The sequence below is a fragment of the Pseudochaenichthys georgianus genome, chromosome 9 (assembly GCF_902827115.2).
Source record: "Pseudochaenichthys georgianus chromosome 9, fPseGeo1.2, whole genome shotgun sequence".
NCBI classification, from domain to species: domain Eukaryota; kingdom Metazoa; phylum Chordata; class Actinopteri; order Perciformes; family Channichthyidae; genus Pseudochaenichthys; species Pseudochaenichthys georgianus.
In genome coordinates, this window is record NC_047511.1 from 44,517,911 (window position 1) to 44,536,572 (window position 18,662).

The 18,662-nt window shown below is 42.9% G+C and overlaps 2 protein-coding genes across 2 annotated transcripts in view; both read left to right on the forward strand.

Annotated features, from left to right (window-relative positions):
- Window positions 1-14,730, forward strand: part of atad1a (ATPase family AAA domain containing 1a) — a 29,885-nt gene extending 15,155 nt beyond the window's left edge. The window contains exons 7-10 of the mRNA XM_071204444.1: window positions 576-665; window positions 2,132-2,182; window positions 3,429-3,616; window positions 11,725-14,730. Coding sequence (XP_071060545.1) covers window positions 576-665; window positions 2,132-2,182; window positions 3,429-3,616; window positions 11,725-11,848 — 453 coding nt within the window. The 3' untranslated portion in view covers window positions 11,849-14,730. The remainder of the gene's footprint in view (window positions 1-575; window positions 666-2,131; window positions 2,183-3,428; window positions 3,617-11,724) is intronic.
- On the forward strand, window positions 4,910-11,799 carry LOC117452359 (tripartite motif-containing protein 16-like). The gene is made up of 2 exons (XM_034090937.2): window positions 4,910-7,516; window positions 11,725-11,799. The coding sequence occupies exon 1, from the start codon at window positions 5,008-5,010 to the stop codon at window positions 6,667-6,669; it is 1,662 nt and encodes a 553-aa protein (XP_033946828.1). The 5' UTR covers window positions 4,910-5,007; the 3' UTR covers window positions 6,670-7,516; window positions 11,725-11,799.
- Window positions 14,731-18,662: the final 3,932 nt, after the last annotated feature.

Here is an 18,662-nt window from a genome sequence, read left to right on the forward strand (position 1 = left end):
CTTCTTCACACACATGCTCTCCAGCACAGGTTAGCTCTGAGTGTTAGCGATGCTAATGTAAACACCGACCATAGTACGTCCAAAACAGTCTGGCATTGTTTCTGATAGCAACGTTTCTGATTGGCCCGTGGGTCCACATTTCAGATATTACGTCATATCGGACGCAAATCTGGATCAGCTCTGTTGTTCCCCGTTTTTAGAGATTTGGGTACGGAGGAAAAGAGAGAGGGTTTTATTTTCTGATGCTGCGTGAGTTCCCTGATACACCGGGGAAAAGTGCATTTTGCATCATAGGTCCCCTTTAATACTTTAAAGTCCAGGCTTAAGACTGTTCTTGTTGCCTCTGCCTGTTATCAAATCTAAAAACTTGTCATATCTTTCACTGCACTCTACCTATTATTATATTTCTGTACCTGTGTTACCCAATTTCAGCTTGTTTTTTTAAAGTATTGTCTTGGCTTTTAGTGACCGTTTTGAAATGCAATGTCTGATGTTTCTTGTAAAGCACTTTGAGTCGCCTTGTTGTTAAATTGTGCTTTTTAAATAATCTTGCCTGTTGATTCTTCTGATTGTAGGTGATGGTGATGGGAGCCTCTAACAGACCACAGGATGTAGATCCAGCCATTCTGCGCAGGATGCCCGCCACGTTTTATGTTGGCCTGCCAGTAAGACACAAACACTTTCACCAGCACAAACCATTGACATCTAATTTAAGTAATACAGGGTTTAAACCAGTAAGAGACACTGGAGAAAATGCTGCTCCAAAAACAAGTGAAACAATAATGAAAACAAGCTGTTTTCACTTGTTGTGTATTAAGCCAATCATTGACAGGTATACAGAACTCCTCTAATGCACGGGACTCAGCAGCCGCCCTGTACCTTTGTTTCCAGCAGTGTTTAGACATGAGTGCCCTAATAGTTTTGATGTGAGGATCCAAGGTGCATACAGATGTAGCAGCTACTGGCGCTTTAGTTTTCTTTGAGACTGTCTCGTCTTGTCACCCCAAAAAATCACCTAAACGTTCTAGTAATTCGATAACCCGTGTCTTCGAGTAAATTCAATTACAAGTACAAGTGAAATATCTCAAGTGGAAAAGCTATCTGAAGCTTGAGAGAGGAAATATTTAAAATATATCTTACCAACACTAGAGAGAGTTTCTGTATACAGAGCCTTTTACAAGCTTCAAAACACCTAACCAAGTAGCCTAAAACTAGTCTAATACAACGACTTAATGCTCGTAGAACACTCGTTACATCTGTCCTAACATTGGTTTAAAATAGATAACATATAATAAACACACATATTACGAGGGCTCTGTAAGTCTCTTTATAAACCAACACAATGTTATCATACAAATGTTTCTTTAAATCTTATCAGATCAAATCTCCAAATGACATGTTATCTAAACCCATTCCTTCATACAGTATGTAATACGTTCATGTTTACTGCCCCTGTTCTATATCCTTAACGTGTGTACTTCTACAAATGTGTGTATGTGGGCGGTGGTGGTGAAGTCCATCGGGACTTGGCTTGGCAACTGGAAGGTCACCAGTTCAAGCCCCGGCAAGACCAAGTGCTACCGAGGTGTCCCTGAGCAAGGCACCGTTCCCCACACTGCTCCTGACACTAGGATGGGTCAAAGGCAGAGAAACCATTTAGTTACATGGTACCTGTACTGTGTAATGACAATAAAAGTGCGAGGGGGATATACTTAAATGAAAATCTAATGAGATGTGTAACTCCACTTAATCCCACTTCTTGTCTCATTATCAGCTAATCTATTGAGCGATGGTGCGTTTAATGGAGGGCTTTAATCCACACACAGTAAAGCAGCAGAGCTTAAACTGTGTGTGCTATGGCTGCTGGTGAAACTACAAAAAGCACAGAGTACATCTTTAATCCGGGACATTAAAAAGGTCCTTGTCAGATATAAATACATATGTGCTGCTGGTGCAGGAGCGAACCGTAAATGAGAACATTACAGCCATTAGGCAGGTAAAGTGGCACTTAGACGGTGTCTGATGGAGAGAGAGTCTATCATCGTGTCATTAGTCGCTGATTGTCGGGTACTCTCTGTTTTTCATCCACATGAATATGCTTTAAAGAACCGCTATCCTTCTGTCTCTGCAGAGCACGAGACAAAGGCAAGACATCCTGAGGCTGATTTTAGCGGGAGAAAACGTAAGATGTCTTTTGATCCTCGTTTTTTCACCCTCAAACACCTCAAAGACATGCATACATCAAAACACTGCACACACTCGTCTGTGTTGGATATGGTGTGTGTGTTACATGTTGTGATCATGGATGTGGCCCCTCGTTTCTATTGTGAGGTGCTATATGTGACGTGTGCTGTTTGCATTGTATTATTCTCTTTCGTCCTTTCTTTATAGCTAATGCTGTTGATGTGTTGTGATTTTAAAAAGTGTGACGACCCCTCCACACCACGTGGGGTGCCGTCTGTTTGTGTGTGTGGGTTGTGGGTGTGGTTTGTGGGTGTTCACAGGTTCAGGTGCTGATGAGCCGCACCTGTGGGAGGATACCTGCCTGATGAGCTACACCTGTTGAAACAGGATATAGGAGGAGCCCAGCCGGTTACGTCGCTCTCACTCTTCTGGGCACTCTCTCTGCGCCAGCCTCAGGGACTTGTTGCTGGTGTTCATTTAGTTGTTGTGTTTCAACAAATAAACTATATATTCTTACCTCTCGTCTCGCCTCCCTGCTTTATGTTACAATCCCGGACGTGCCCCCATATGTTACAACCCGGCTCGTGGGCTGTAACATAAAGCAGGGAGGCGAGACGAGAGGTAGGAATATATAGTTTATTTGTTGAAACACAACAACTAAATGAACACCAGCAACAAGTCCCTGAGGCTGGCGCAGAGAGAGTGCCCAGAAGAGTGAGAGCGACGTAACCGGCTGGGCTCCTCCTATATCCTGTTTCAACAGGTGTAGCTCATCAGGCAGGTATCCTCCCACAAGTGCGGCTCATCAGTTCAACATGAGAGAAGTAGAAAGTACAGGTATTTGAGTTCAACATGTGAGAAGTAGAAAGTACAGGTATTTGGGTTCAACATGTAAGAAGTAGAAAGTACAGGTATTTGAGTTCAACATGTAAGAAGTAGAAAGTACAGGTATTTGAGTTCAACATGTAAGAAGTAGAAAGTACAGGTATTTGAGTTCAACATGTAAGAAGTAGAAAGTACAGGTATTTGAGTTCAACATGTAAGAAGTAGAAAGTACAGGTATTTGTGTTCAACATGTAAGAAGTAAAAGTAAAAAGTCGTCAGAAAATAAGTAGTGGAGTAAAGTACTGATACCAGAAACATGTACTTAAGTACAGTGACAAAGTATTTGTACTCCACTACCTCCCACCTCTGCTGATATAAACCTGATTGTGATTAATCTATAACACTCTGTTTCTCCGCAGCTGAGCAATGCCATCAATCTGAAGGAGATCGCAGAGCGGACGGAGGGATACTCGGGCAGCGACCTGCGGGAGCTCTGCAGAGACGCCGCCATGTACCGAGTCAGAGACTACGTCCGCAAGGAGCAGATGAGGCGGATCGCGCAGCAGCTGCAGGACAGCGAGGAGGAGGAGGAGGAGGAGGAGGAGAGGTACGACTCATGCTCACATTTCTATATAAACACTGGGTAACACTTTATATCAAGGTACACATATTCTCCATCAACTAGTTGTTGATTAACATGCATATTAGCAGTATATTGGCTCGTTATTAGTCAGTATTAAACACGTATTAATGCCTTATTCTACATGACCATATTCTACAAGTACAAAGCCGTTAGTTGATAGTTTTTCCTCAATAACTAAATAATCAGTGCTCATTTATTGTAAGGAAGTTGTTGTACATGAGTTTGGGTCTTAACTCGAGAGGACCCTAATCCGGGTCCTGCGGGGTGTTTTTTCACGAAACTGTGTCTCAGGGCTTCTTAATATTTTTAAAAACCTATTAATGTGTCATACTCACTTAACGGTTAGAAACTCAGCTAACGGAAGATACGAACCATTTTTACCGAAACGTCACTATGCCTGTTTACGTCACTTTACTCGGGAAGAAAAAAGAAGTCCAACGAGGCGTTCTGGGGCGCAGACGGGTCTTCTCTGGTTAGAGTGTTACTCGCTACAGGGTGCACTCTGAGGGTTTGAGACTCTGCAGACCGTTCACATGCAGAACAACCTTCACAACACGAGGGGACGGGGGATAACCGGAAAGCATGACATGGGACCTTTTAGACTATTTTATAATACAAATAAAATAAAATGTATTCGTATTAATTTATACTATTAATAAGATTTTTTTTTAATTGTGTTTACTGTTTACTTTTTTTAATTAATTACTTTTAAATCTATTGTATTTAATTGTAGTATATTTCTATCTTATGAGTAATGTCTGTTATTGTGCTATTATCTGTTATTCTTTTTGTTGTCACAGGAGTGACAACAAAAAGAATCCCACACATTTTACACAAGTACATCTAATCTGATCTAAACTAATAACTAATTGTAACATATCACTAAAAAATAAATACAATGCTTCACATACAGCGACTTTAATTGAAATGTCAGGTTAAGAGAACATCAGTCGATAATATGCCATCAGTTTTAAAACTAATGAAGCTCAGCGCGAGTTCAACCAGGAAGACCGTCTTTACTCATTCATTTCCATGTTACTACTCTCTCTCCTCTCAATAAGTGATCGGGGGCGTCACTCTCCAGCTTAGCCAATCACTTCGCTCTATTCTCACAAGCTTATCAGAGCCCTCCCTCTCCTTCCTGCTCTCAGACACAGCCAGCTCCACTCTGTGCTTCCTGGTTCCTCCCCTTCAGATCCACACTGAGGAGGAGGGGAGGAACCAACATGTGGGTAAAGCACACGAGCTGATAGGCCACATTCACCGCCCACACACATCCTGTTCAGATAACCTGTCACACTAGTTTCAGCTCTGAGGAAGTGAAACTCACACACTCGCTGCTGCTGAGAGGTGAAATGGCGCAGAAAGGAGTTCAGCTGGACCGGGAAACCTTCTCTTGTTCCATCTGTCTGGATCTACTGAAGGATCCGGTCACTATTCCCTGTGGACATAGCTACTGCATGAAGTGTATTACACAGCACTGGGATGGAGAGCTGATCCACAGCTGCCCTCAGTGCAGGCAGAGCTTCACACCGAGGCCTGTCCTGCTGAAGAACACCATGCTAGCAGCTTTGGTGGAGGAGCTGAAGAAGACTGGACCCCCAGCTGCTCCTGCTGATCTCTGCTATGCTGGAGCTGGAGACGTGGCCTGTGATGTCTGCACTGGGAGGAAGCTGAGAGCCTGTAAGTCCTGCCTCGTGTGTCTTATATCGTACTGCGAGAAGCACCTCCAGTCTCATTATAACGTAGCTCAATTAAAGAAACACAAGCTGGTGGAGCCCTCCAAGAAGCTCCAGGAGAACATCTGCTCTCGTCACGACGAGGTGAAGAAGCTGTTCTGCCGCACTGATCAGCAGAGTATCTGTTCTCTCTGCTCTGTGGACGAACACAAAGGCCACGACACGGTGTCAGCTGCAGCAGAGAGGACTGAGAGGCAGAGAGAGCTGGAGGGGAGTCGACTCAACATCCAGCAGAGGATCCAGGACGGAGAGAAGGAGGTGAAGCTGCTTCAGCAGGAGGTGGAGGCCGTCAATGGCTCCGCTGACAAAGCAGTGGAGGACAGTGAGAAGACGTTCACTGAGCTGATCCGTCTCGTGGAGAAGAGAAGCTCTGACGTGAAGCAGCAGCTCAGATCCCAGCAGGAGAGAGAAGTGAGTCGAGTCAGAGAGCTCCAGGAGAAGCTGGAGCAGGAGATCTCTGAGCTGAAGAGGAGAGACGCTGAGCTGGAGCTGCTGTCTCACACAGAGGACCACAACCAGTTTCTGCTCAGCTACCCCTCCTCACTGCCAGCCCCCCTCAGTGGAGCTACACACTCCTCCAGCACCAACATCCGTCCTCTGAGCTACTTTGAGGACGTGACGGCGGCCCTGTCAGCAGTCAGAGACAAACTACAGGACGTCCTGAGAGAGGGATGGACGAACGTCTCACCGACTGAAGTGGAGGTTTTACCGTCAGCAGCAGAGCCCGCCTCCAGAGCTGGGTTCTTCAGATACTCACAGGAGATCACTCTGGATCCAAACACAGCACACACACACCTGGTATTATCTGAGGGGAGCAGGAAAGCAACACGCATGAGACAACAACAGTCTTATTCTCGTCACCCAGACAGATTCACTGATTACCCTCAGGTCCTGAGTAGAGAGAGTCTGACTGGACGTTGTTACTGGGAGGTGGAGTGGAGAGGGGGAGCAGTTGAAGTAGCAGTCGCATACAAGAGTATCAGCAGAGCAGGGTTTGAAAGTCTATTTGGACTCAATGACAAATCTTGGTCCTTAGATTGTGACCAAAACAGTTATTCATTTCGTTACAACAGAATCAGCACTCCCGTCTCAGGTCCTCTGTCCTCCAGAGTAGGAGTGTACCTGGATCACAGAGCAGGTGTTCTGTCCTTCTACAGCGTCTCTGAAACCATGACTCTCCTCCACAGAGTGCAGACCACGTTCACTCAGCCGCTGCATGCTGGAGTTTCTCTTTATTACACACATGGAGACACTGCTGAGTTTTGTAAACTCAAATAGCCTGAAGTCCTTGGCGGAACTCTTCTACTTCTTAAACTCACCGTGTGTCCTTCAGAGCTGATTGTCCGTGTCTTTACTGAGCAGAGATCAGCTGTCAATCAAACACGATGGGCGGGGCTTCAACATCTCCTCACGAGTTGTTCTGTAGATGTTGGACTTTCTTCCGGCTCCTTCCTGTGTCTGTGTAGCCACGGAGGCTGTCGCTGCTCAGGAGGATCCTTGTTCACCTGAACTGATGTGTAAACTTTGCTCTAAATATGTGTTGGATGTTTCTTTTGATTCTTGTTGTCGTTTCTCTCGTAGTGCACGAGTCTTCAGAGAGGAAGCAGCGGAGCTTCTTTTATTCTACACATGTTATTCTGGTTCTAAAACAACAGAGGCATTTATAATCACATGTATTATTCTGACAGATTAAATGTTATTGTCGCCCAAATTAACAAACACACGAGTTCCCAGATGGTTATCACACTTATTTCATCATCACGTGTTTATTCAAAATGATATGACTTGCTGTCGTGATCATAATCAATAAGAACATCATTCATTATTCTGCTGTGAATAGCTGAGAGTCTTTGCTCGGGAAACACATGGTATAACATTAGTTATTGTTTTGCAGACTAATTGTTGTTGTTGTTGTTGTTGTTGTTGTTGTTGTCCAAATAGAAAGTGGGCACTCTGATGTTTTATAGAACATAACTCATGATAATAATCAATAAGTAAATCATGTCTGATTCTGAAACAGCGGAGATGAAACACATCATGGCGGAGAAAGAGAAGCTGGTCATGAAATCATTGGACACACTTTACTGATGGGATGTGTGATCGAATGTTTGGATCATCAATAAAGGTTTGTGTTTCAAAAACAGGATGTTGTTCTTGTGTTGTGTCCGAGGTGCCACGAAGCTGATGGAGAACATGTGGAAGTGACCTGAGACCGTCTTTACTCATTCTCTATGTCCATGTTGCTCCTCTCTCTCCTCTCTCTAAGCAGTTACTGAATACATGCTCTGAAAGTAATCAGGATACGTGTCTTAAAAAAATATCAGATTACTTTTAGAATACTTCTTTTTCCATAATGTGTGTGTGTGTGTGTGTGTGTGTGTGTGTGTGTGTGTGTGTGTGTGTGTGTGTGTGTGTGTGTGTGTGTGTGTGTGTGTGTGTGTGTGTGTGTGTGTGTGTGTGTGTGTGTGTGTGTGTGTGTGTGTGTGTGTGTGTGTGTGTGTGTGTGTGTGTGTGTGTGTGTGTGTGTGTGTGTGTGTGTGTGTGTGTGTGTGTGTGTGTGTGTGTGTGTGTGTGTGTGTGTGTGTGTGTGTGTGTGTGTGTGTGTGTGTGTGTGTGTGTGTGTGTGTGAAAAATACAGAATTAATAATTATAATAGACCAATTCTACTAATCATACAACATTAAATAGACAGACATACATCTACATTATACAAGTGTGTAAAGTTTATTTGTAATTGTTCTAAAATTATGCGAAATTGAAAATATAACCTGCAACTTAATTGAGATTAAAATGTAAATGATCTCTAATGGTTTGTAATTATGAAACGGTCTGAGTTTGAGGCTTCGCATTCAGAAACACTGAAGTTAGTCAGATTCATAAAGCTGAACATATTAATAACATGTCCTCCAGCACTGTATGTGAGATGTTGGACGTTATCAGAGGCTGGTTTATTTTTAAATCATCATATATTTGATAAAAGGCTAAATATCTGATCTGAGTAACCCATGCTTCGGTTGTTGCTAAGCGACTATAGAAGCCCTGTTGGAGCAGAACATAGTGTAACCTTTAGTTGTCGGCACGTTGCTTCAAAGGGACATCAGGAAACAGCTGGAGGCTCAAACATGTGGGCTAAATGTCGTTTTTGGAATACTGCGAAGTACATGAAGTCTTGAAATAGAAATATTGAAATAGAAGACCATGTGTTCAACAAAAGAAATGAGTATCAAATAGTTTGCTGAAATACTTATTTAGATTGACGTGAAACAGGTCCAGAAAACGGGTTCATAGAATAAATAGCTATAAATATTCATATCTGTATATATCTATATCATACATATACATTATGTTATTTATTCTACTATTTCAACAATTAGACGGTTTATACATCAGGAAACACAAACAAAATGAGTAGAAGTCAGAGGGCAGAAAGCAAAGTGTATACAGAGGTAGTCCTCCTGATAGTGATCCAGTTGCAGGATGAAGAAAAAGAGAGAATTCTGTGATTAAATACGCACACAGATAAACAATATATACACTCACATACAGTAAGTACACATATACATACTGTACGTACATACATACATCCATTTCCAGGGTTAAAATGATAAAGTAAAACAAACAAATATCCTACAAGTCCATGTTCAGATAACAAGACATTCGCATCTGCATCTCCTGTCCAACAACTTGTTCTCTGTGCAATTACAACAAACTGAAAGGTCCCCTATTATACTGTTTCCATCAGATATATCCAGAGCCTGTCTCTGATTGGCTGAAACACCAAACAGATCATTGCAGCATTACCCATAATCCCCTCTGTTTCAGCCCCTCTTTACACAGAGGGGACACATGTTGATGTAGAAGAGACATGGAGAAGAGGGGACACATGTTGATGTAGAAGAGACATGGAGAAGAGACATGAAGAAGAGGGGACACATGTTGATGTAGAAGAGACATGGAGAAGAGGGGACACATGTTGATGTAGAAGAGACATGGAGAAGAGGGGACACATGTTGATGTAGAAGAGACATGGAGAAGAGGGGACACATGTTGATGTAGAAGAGACATGAAGAAGAGGGGACACATGTTGATGCAGAAGAGACATGGAGAAGAGGGGACACATGTTGATGTAGAGGAGACATGAAGAAGAGGGGACACATGTTGATGTAGAAGAGACATGGAGAAGAGGGGACACATGTTGATGTAGAAGAGACATGAAGAAGAGGGGACACATGTTGATGTAAAAGAGACATGAAGAAGAGGGGACACATGTTGATGTAGAAGAGACATGGAGAAGAGGGGACACATGTTGATGTAGAAGAGACATGGAGAAGAGGGGACACATGTTGATGTAGAAGAGACATGGAGAAGAGGGGACACATGTTGATGTAGAAGAGACATGAAGAAGAGGGGACACATGTTGATGTAGAAGAGACATGGAGAAGAGGGGACACATGTTGATGTAGAAGAGACATGGAGAAGAGGGGACACATGTTGATGTAGAAGAGACATGAAGAAGAGGGGACACATGTTGATGTAGAAGAGACATGAAGAAGAGGGGACACATGTTGATGTAGAAGAGACATGAAGAAGAGGGGACACATGTTGATGTAGAAGAGACATGGAGAAGAGGGGACACATGTTGATGTAGAAGAGACATGAAGAAGAGGGGACACATGTTGATGTAGAAGAGACATGAAGAAGAGGGGACACCTGTTGATGGAGAGGAGACATGAAGAAGAGGGGACACCTGTTGATGTAGAAGAGACATGAAGAAGAGGGGACACATGGTGATGTAGAGGAGACATGAAGAAGAGGGGACACATGTTGATGTAGAAGAGACATGAAGAAGAGGGGACACATGTTGATGTAGAAGAGACATGAAGAAGAGGGGACACATGTTGATGTAGAAGAGACATGAGGAAGAGGATTTTGCATAATAGCGCCGCCGCTATTTGTATATAGGGGAAACACTTGTATCAGCATGTAGTGTCTCTACTTTAAAGAGTCCTCTCCTGCTGATGTTCAGGTGTATATCAGTATGTAGTGTCTCTACTTTAAAGAGTCCTCTCCTGCTGATGTTCAGGTGTATATCAGTATGTAGTGTCTCTACTTTAAAGAGTCCTCTCCTGCTGATGTTCAGGTGTATATCAGTATGTAGTGTCTCTACTTTAAAGAGTCCTCTCCTGCTGATGTTCAGGTGTATATCAGTATGTAGTGTCTCTACTTTAAAGAGTCCTCTCCTGCTGATGTTCAGGTGTATATCAGTATGTAGTGTCTCTACTTTAAAGAGTCCTCTCCTGCTGATGTTCAGGTGTATATCAGCATGTAGTGTCTCTACTTTAAAGAGTCCTCTCCTGCTGATGATCAGGTGTATATCAGTATGTAGTGTCTCTACTTTAAAGAGTCCTCTCCTGCTGATGTTCAGGTGTATATCAGCATGTAGTGTCTCTACTTTAAAGAGTCCTCTCCTGCTGATGATCAGGTGTATATCAGTATGTAGTGTCTCTACTTTAAAGAGTCCTCTCCTGCTGATGTTCAGGTGTATATCAGCATGTAGTGTCTCTACTTTAAAGAGTCCGCTCATGCTGATATTCAGGTGTATCAGTATGTAGTGTCTACTTTAAAGAGTCCTCTCCTGCTGATGTTCAGCTGTATATCAGCATGTAGTGTCTCTACTTTAAAGAGTCCTCTCCTGCTGATGTTCAGGTGTATATCAGCATGTAGTGTCTCTACTTTAAAGAGTCCTCTCCTGCTGATGATCAGGTGTATATCAGTATGTAGTGTCTCTACTTTAAAGAGTCCTCTCCTGCTGATGTTCAGGTGTATATCAGCATGTAGTGTCTCTACTTTAAAGAGTCCTCTCCTGCTGATGTTCAGGCGTATATCAGTATGTAGTGTATCTACTTTAAAGAGTCCTCTCCTGCTGATGTTCAGGTGTATATCAGTATGTAGTGTCTCTACTTTAAAGAGTCCGCTCATGCTGATATTCAGGTGTATCAGTATGTAGTGTCTACTTTAAAGAGTCCTCTCCTGCTGATGTTCAGCTGTATATCAGCATGTAGTGTCTCTACTTTAAAGAGTCCTCTCCTGCTGATGTTCAGGTGTATATCAGTATGTAGTGTCTCTACTTTAAAGAGTCCTCTCCTGTTGATGTTTGTATACATAGTGTGTGCAGCATGTTAATATGAAACAGAAAGTTCATTGTCTAAACTGAAAACTTGAAGCTCTCACCTTCCCGAGAAAACAGAAGCTACTTAATGTCAAAGACACCGTGTCCATCTAGTGTGTCCTAAACTAAACTGTCCGTGTGGTGTGTGTCCGTGTCCTCTTCAGGCCGGTGGACGAGGAGCGTCTGCGCCCCGTCACCCAGCTGGACCTCCTCTTCGGTCTGGACAAGATGAAGGAGTCCAAGCTGGCCACGGCCGCCATGTTGCCTCTGGAGGTACCGCTGGACTGAACTCTGAAACACAGGGAACCCTTCCCCCTCTTTCACCTGCAGAATGTCAGAGGCGCTCGCTTTCAGCACAACAACACCTCATTTAGTCTCAGATTGATATACAGTAGGAGGGAGTGATGGGGTTTTCCTGCTGTTGCTCACTCCTCTCCTGCACCACGATAAGACAGATGCTGTCCTTAAAAATGCATTTCACACGATCATTAGCAGAAGGGATTAAGTGACTCTGGACCTTTGCTGTTTGATTTCTAAATCAATTGTCTCTATTTCGTGGGTGTTTGATAACAAAGCATTGAATCCCTTTTGATCCGAGCCCTTTGGAAGATATCGTGTATTTGGCCCTGGTCTCATTGCACTATATTCTCTACAGAGGTTGTTGTGTGGAAGGACATTAGTCCGTAATGCATCTCAGCCACATGACGTCCCAAATAACTACCGTACTTTTCGGACTATAAGCCGCGACTTTTCCCCCATTTTGTGTGTACAGCTAACGGCCACTAGGGAACCTCCTGAATCTATGGGTTTTACAGGTAAAATTAACCACCTTTAACTCTACGGGCTCTAGGACCTGTCCGCGCCCGGGCTCCAGCAGGAAAAGCTGGAGGCCGGAAAAGAGTGAGACAGGTCGCGCGCCAAAGTAAAAGTGGAACCGAGAGACAGAACGAGAGCAAGACAGACGGCTTATATGCAGGTGCGCTTTATAGTCCGAAAAGTACGGTACTAGCTTTTTCATTTTCAGGAAATTCCAATCTAACTTTAATAACTTTCCTGTTGTTTTCTGAACTGGCTTAGATAGCTCTCTCCTGCTGGTCGAACTGATTCTGTTTTGTAGTAGCAATGCAATTATGTTCAGGTCTTATAACATACAACGGTTGCATGTATGTTGTCATGCTTTCAAATCACGGTATGTGTCAATAGAAAAAGGGAAGGACATCTGTGTAACATCTCGTCACAATATAAGCTTGAGTCAGGTCTGAAAGGTACTGTAGACAAAAGCAAATAACTAAACAAACATTCAGTTAGCGTCAAATAGAGTTTAACCTTCAATCTGTAGTTGGAAGAACTTCTAAACCGAGCGACAATAAAGACACAGATATAAGCCGTTACATCAATATACATCGTGACTCTGCTATCAATGGCTATACTATGATACAAACCTGATTATTACAGCTGTTAGTAGATGAGTTATAGGAAGTGTGCTGTGTGCATGTCTGTGAATGTGAAAGAGTTAAGGATACTTTAAATGCTACTAAAGGTAACCAATGTGAAGGTCATAAGCTCTTACAGTGCTGAGTTGTAACGGAAAATAGTCAGCACTTATTGTTTTCCACCCAAAAGGACACCAGCTGTTACCTCTTCATGTTCAATCGGTCCCGGGGCACAAAGAGTGTTTTTCAAGCGTCATATTCGTTAGGGATTAATTTAGTCTTTACTTAAGATATTTGACCTTTCGGCCTGTTGACATTTACGACGAAGCCTAAGTCTGTTATCTGTCTAACGGTACGTCCACACAGCAGCTTCAGAAGAAACTTCCAGCGCTTCTCTGCCCATTGACTTTGAATGGGGATGACGTCACTTTGCCTCGCTTTTTGCCGAACTGCATTGTGGGGGAAGATTTCCAGGATTTCCAGGATTCAAAAGTTGAGCAATGTTCAACTTTTGAAGCTGAGCTGGAAGCGCCAGCCAATCAAACACGTTTATGCAAATCTGACAGTAGAAGCGCTAGCCAATCAAACCGCGTGTAAGCAGGGAGAACCAGACCGCAGTTCATTTCCTCATATTCCAAACGAGAAATTACGGTAGCAAATCACCCGGTTCTTTACGACCAGAACTATTAACGGGATACAAACCGGAGGAGCCAGGCATGGAGGGAGGAGGCAGAGAGTGGGGGAAACTGGTAGGTTTTCGCCTGTTTGGGGAGTTTATATATATATATATTGCTCGCATAAAATCCCCGGGGTTTTTTGCTTTGTATGTCGGGGGCGGGAGATTCATGTGATTGGTTGTTGGACGCGTTGCTCGCAAAAAATCCCCAAGCTGTCAGACACGCCCAGCTCCAAGACTTTCAAGATGTTTGAAAAGCTGCTGTGTGGACGTACCGTTAAGGAATGGGAAGTCTCAGCTATTGCTGCCATTATCAGTGTTATGACCGGTCAGCTCTCGGTCACAGAGCCATAGAGTCAGACGAGTGACTCAGTGTCTCCAGGTGCTCACGTATACCTTCCCCCAATATGCTGATTAGCTCTCGGTAAACTAGTTAAAGGGTCTATCGAGAGAGAGGCTGATCAGAACTGACATGGCGACCCACCGTGCAGTCAGAACCTTTGGCTGTGTGACTTGTGATGTGAATTCTCCGGCCGATGCTTGTAATAAACTGCCAGTGTTCGACAGCAGAGCTCCTGCTCGTCCCGTGTCCTTCCTGAGTCGGGACTCCCACTGCGTTGCGACACAGAAGTTTCCCTTACAATATTTATTGTCACTTTGAATGTTTTTAATAATGGACTTCCTGTCAATCATCACTGCAACGCACAGTAGTTTTAATCCGTCAGTTTCTTTGAGTCTCGCTTGAAAGAAAGTGGCTTTAAAATTGAAAAGCGTTCAGTCGTGTCCACGATGTTGTGACACGCTTCTCTCACGCCTCTGTATAGAAAGCCTCGTTGTTGTCCACGTGGTCACAGCATGTGTTCTTAGATCTGTGTGTGCGTCTCTTACAGACAGTCTCTCACTCATCCTGTAAAGATCATCCATGCACGACCACCAGGTGGCGCTGCCGCTTCACTGCCAGGAGTAGCAGCCTGAAACACTTCATTTGGAACTGTATTGTACAAGACGTGTGTGTGTGTGTGTGTGTGTGTGTGTGTGTGTGTGTGTGTGTGTGTGTGTGTGTGTGTGTGTGTGTGTGTGTGTGTGTGTGTGTGTGTGTGTGTGTGTGTGTGTGTGTGTGTGTGTGTGTGTGTGTGTGTGTGTGTGTGTGTGTGTGTGTGTGTGTGTGTGTGTGTGTGTGTGTGTGTGTGTGTGTGTGTGTGTGTGTGTGTGTGTGTGTGTGTGTGTGTGTGTGTGTGTGTGTGTGTGTGTGTGTGTGTGTGTGTGTGTGTGTGTGTGTGTGTGTGTGTGTGTGTGTGTGTGAACTCCAGCTTTAATCTACTTCTCATTCAGAGGATGTAGCTGGAAGAAAATAGGCCCGGCAGAGTCTCGATATCTCCCTCACAGAATCCACATGTATTATCCCAATTACATTGTTTATTATGATGTTAAAGCTTTATCTGTGAGCACTTTTCACACGCATAACGCAGCTCAAAGTGCTCGGACGATATGACAACAAGACAACACTTACAGACGACAAGACATTCAATTCGGGTCACAGCGCGCATCAGACATATGAGTACATAGATTACAACAATGTAGAATAGGTAAGGTAATGAATACAAAAAATATATACAAAATGATCCCACTCAGTAAACGTAAGAAAGACCAAAAGAATAAATACATTTAAAAAAATAAATAGACCAACTAAAGGGGGATATCGTCTCTCCAGCTGTCGTTTCAATATGTAATAATTATTAGATAACAATATTATTTACTTTTGGAATATTAGACGGACACATCAAAAGGTAGAAAGTCAGAGGTGACAAGAGGCCACCATTAAGAGCTCTGTAGACCAGTGGAGATTCTTTCAAATCGATTATAAAAAATAGTTTGGATGGATAACAGCCGGAGAAATGGAGTTGTGTAGCGTTAGGCGGACGTAATGAAATCAGAACGGCTGCACAGTGTGTTGTTCATGCAGTGGTGTTTACACATCTGCTGCTCTTCATCGCAGTTCCTCAAAGGTCAGCGTGTTCCCCTGGAGACTAACGATGGGGTTTCTGCAGATTGCACATCTTCTCAGAGAAGCAGTCTCAATGCAATAGCAGGTCGTTCATTAATGCAAATGTCCATATTGAAATGTCACTGTCCAAGATATGTGTGTGTTGTTGAATGTAAACCATGTACTGTGAAGCGTATTTATTAAATTACACTGAAGAAAGTATTTACTCTTATTTTCACCAGCAAAACGTTCCCTTAGTTTCAACATGGATCTCCGCCTCTTTGTCCTTGTTTCAGTATGTTCATTATATCCAATCCTACTCATTTCTCAAATTAGTTAAGTGTATTGTCACTCACATGATAACTTTAGTAATAACTCATAACAAATCATATATATATATATATATATAACTGTACAAATATCAGGTTCATATCAGTATGTAGTGTCTACTTTAAAGAGTCCTCTCCTGCTGATGTTCAGGTGTATATCAGTATGTAGTGTCTCTACTTTAAAGAGTCCCCTCCTGCTGATGTTCAGGTGTATATCAGTATGTAGTGTCTCTACTTTAAAGAGTCCTCTCCTGCTGATGTTCAGGTGTATATCAGTATGTAGTGTCTCTACTTTAAAGAGTCCTCTCCTGCTGATGTTCAGGTGTATATCAGTATGTAGTGTCTCTACTTTAAAGAGTCCTCTCCTGCTGATGTTCAGGTGTATATCAGTATGTAGTGTCTCTACTTTAAAGAGTCCTCTCCTGCTGATGTTCAGGTGTATATCAGTATGTAGTGTCTCTACTTTAAAGAGTCCCCTCCTGCTGATGTTCAGGTGTATATCAGTATGTAGTGTCTCTACTTTAAAGAGTCCTCTCCTGCTGATGTTCAGGTGTATATCAGTATGTAGTGTCTCTACTTTAAAGAGTCCTCTCCTGCTGATGTTCAGGTGTATATCAGTATGTAGTGTCTCTACTTTAAAGAGTCCTCTCCTGCTGATATTCAGGTGTATCAGTATGTAGTGTCTCTACTTTAAAGAGTCCTCTCCTGCTGATGTTCAGGTGTATATCAGTATGTAGTGTCTCTACTTTAAAGAGTCCTCTCCTGCTGATGTTCAGGTGTATATCAGTATGTAGTGTCTCTACTTTAAAGAGTCCTCTCCTGCTGATGTTCAGGTGTATATCAGTATGTAGTGTCTCTACTTTAAAGAGTCCTCTCCTGCTGATGTTCAGGTGTATATCAGTATGTAGTGTCTCTACTTTAAAGAGTCCTCTCCTGCTGATGTTCAGCTGCTGAGACTCCAGGCCCTGCAGGGAAGCTCCAATAACGTAAGTGATGCAGTGACTTTTCATCAAGTGACATCATTAGGTCAACATTTCAATTTGGCTTTTATCCAAATACCTTGTTGTTAATTAGCAAATGTTAGCACGCCACAGTGAACCACAGACCCAGATGATAAATATAGGCGTGTTAAAGGGGCCATACTCTTCTATGTGGGGTCTCTAGTGTGTTGTAGATGGTCTGAAGAGGAGCAAATCAAGGCGCAAAATATGAACCTGAAATAAGCATATGATATCCTCTTTTGGAAATATGACCACACCACACCGATCCTCCTTAAAACCTGTTGCTTTTTTAAGATTTTACTGATTGCGTACAAAGTCCTCAGAGGGCGCGCTAAGCTACTTATCTGACCTCCTATTCAGGGTTTCCGCTAGGATTTTTTCTCGCCGGTCAGAATTTATTTTACCGGACAAATTTGAAACTTACCGGTCATATTTCAATAATAATAATAGTTGTGTAGCAGAGTTTCCGTTAGCAGGTAATTACCGGACTATGAGCAGATATGCTTCAGTTTAAAACTCAGTTCACGGGCTCATTTTTATATTGCTTCAGTTTATAATCGTAACAGATCGAAAAATTCAGATTCATTTTTCAATAAATGATTCCACAAACAACAAACAACATAATTATTACATTCAAACAAACTACTTGTAGTAGATAACGTACATTATTCAGAAGTTTACATCAACTTTGAATAATAACACGGGAGAAACGGATCCTCTCTCTCCCTCTCTCTCTCTCTCTCTCTCTCTCTCCTGACAGCCCGTCAGTTTCTCAAGCAGCTCCTGCAGCCCGCTAAACAGAGGGCGGGGCTTCAGGTGATCATGCAGAGCTGGGTGTCTCGGTCAGACTCAGCAGCTGATCTGATCTCTCTCTCGTCCGGTTACACTTCACTCGCGTTTATGTCCATATCGATCAGATCCAGCTCTCCTGATCGGCCTTTATAGAGAGCACCGATCAAACTATTAAGAGTGAATATCGGCAGATAATGACCGGCGGCCGATCGATCGGAGCCTCCCTAATTATTAATCAATTTGACCAGCTAAAAACCGGTAATTACCGGCTAACGGAAACCCTGCTCCTATTATAAAAACAACCGACTTACGTAGATGATAAATATAGGCGAGGTCATACTCTTCTATATTGGGGTTTCCCTTTCCTCTAGTGTGCTATGTAGGTTTTGGTGCATGTAAATGGTCTGTAAAGGCTCAAATCAAGGCACAAAATACAAATATGAACCTGCAAATAAGCAAATATATCCTCTTTTGGAATTATGACAACACCACACGGATCCTGGCTTCCTTAAACTTCATACCTGTTGCTTTTTTAAGATGTTACTGATTGCGTACAAAGTCCTCAGAGGCCTCGCTAAGCTACTTATCTGACCTCCTGTTATACAGCTGCATATTATAAAGCAATATTTGAAGTTATCACTGAACACACCAGAAAGGAGGCATGTGTAAGAGCTTAGCTATGCAATGCTTAAGTAAAATAAAGCTTTTAAAACGACCTTCAGGACCGCCAAAAACCTGTTGAGTGTCAAGTTTAGACCAGATAAAGATTAGGCGTCCCAATTGGATGTATCTGATTATAAAAGTGAATTGAAAGTACAAATCTATCCGTGGCTGATGTCCCAAAGCCTGACTGTTGTTGGGGAGTTCCTCATTAAAGCAGGTGAACG

What these genes read in the sequence shown, in the direction of transcription:
- LOC117452359 (XM_034090937.2), top strand. Translation starts at nt 5,008, where the DNA reads ATGGCGCAGAAAGGAGTTCAGCTGGACCGGGAAACCTTCTCTTGTTCC.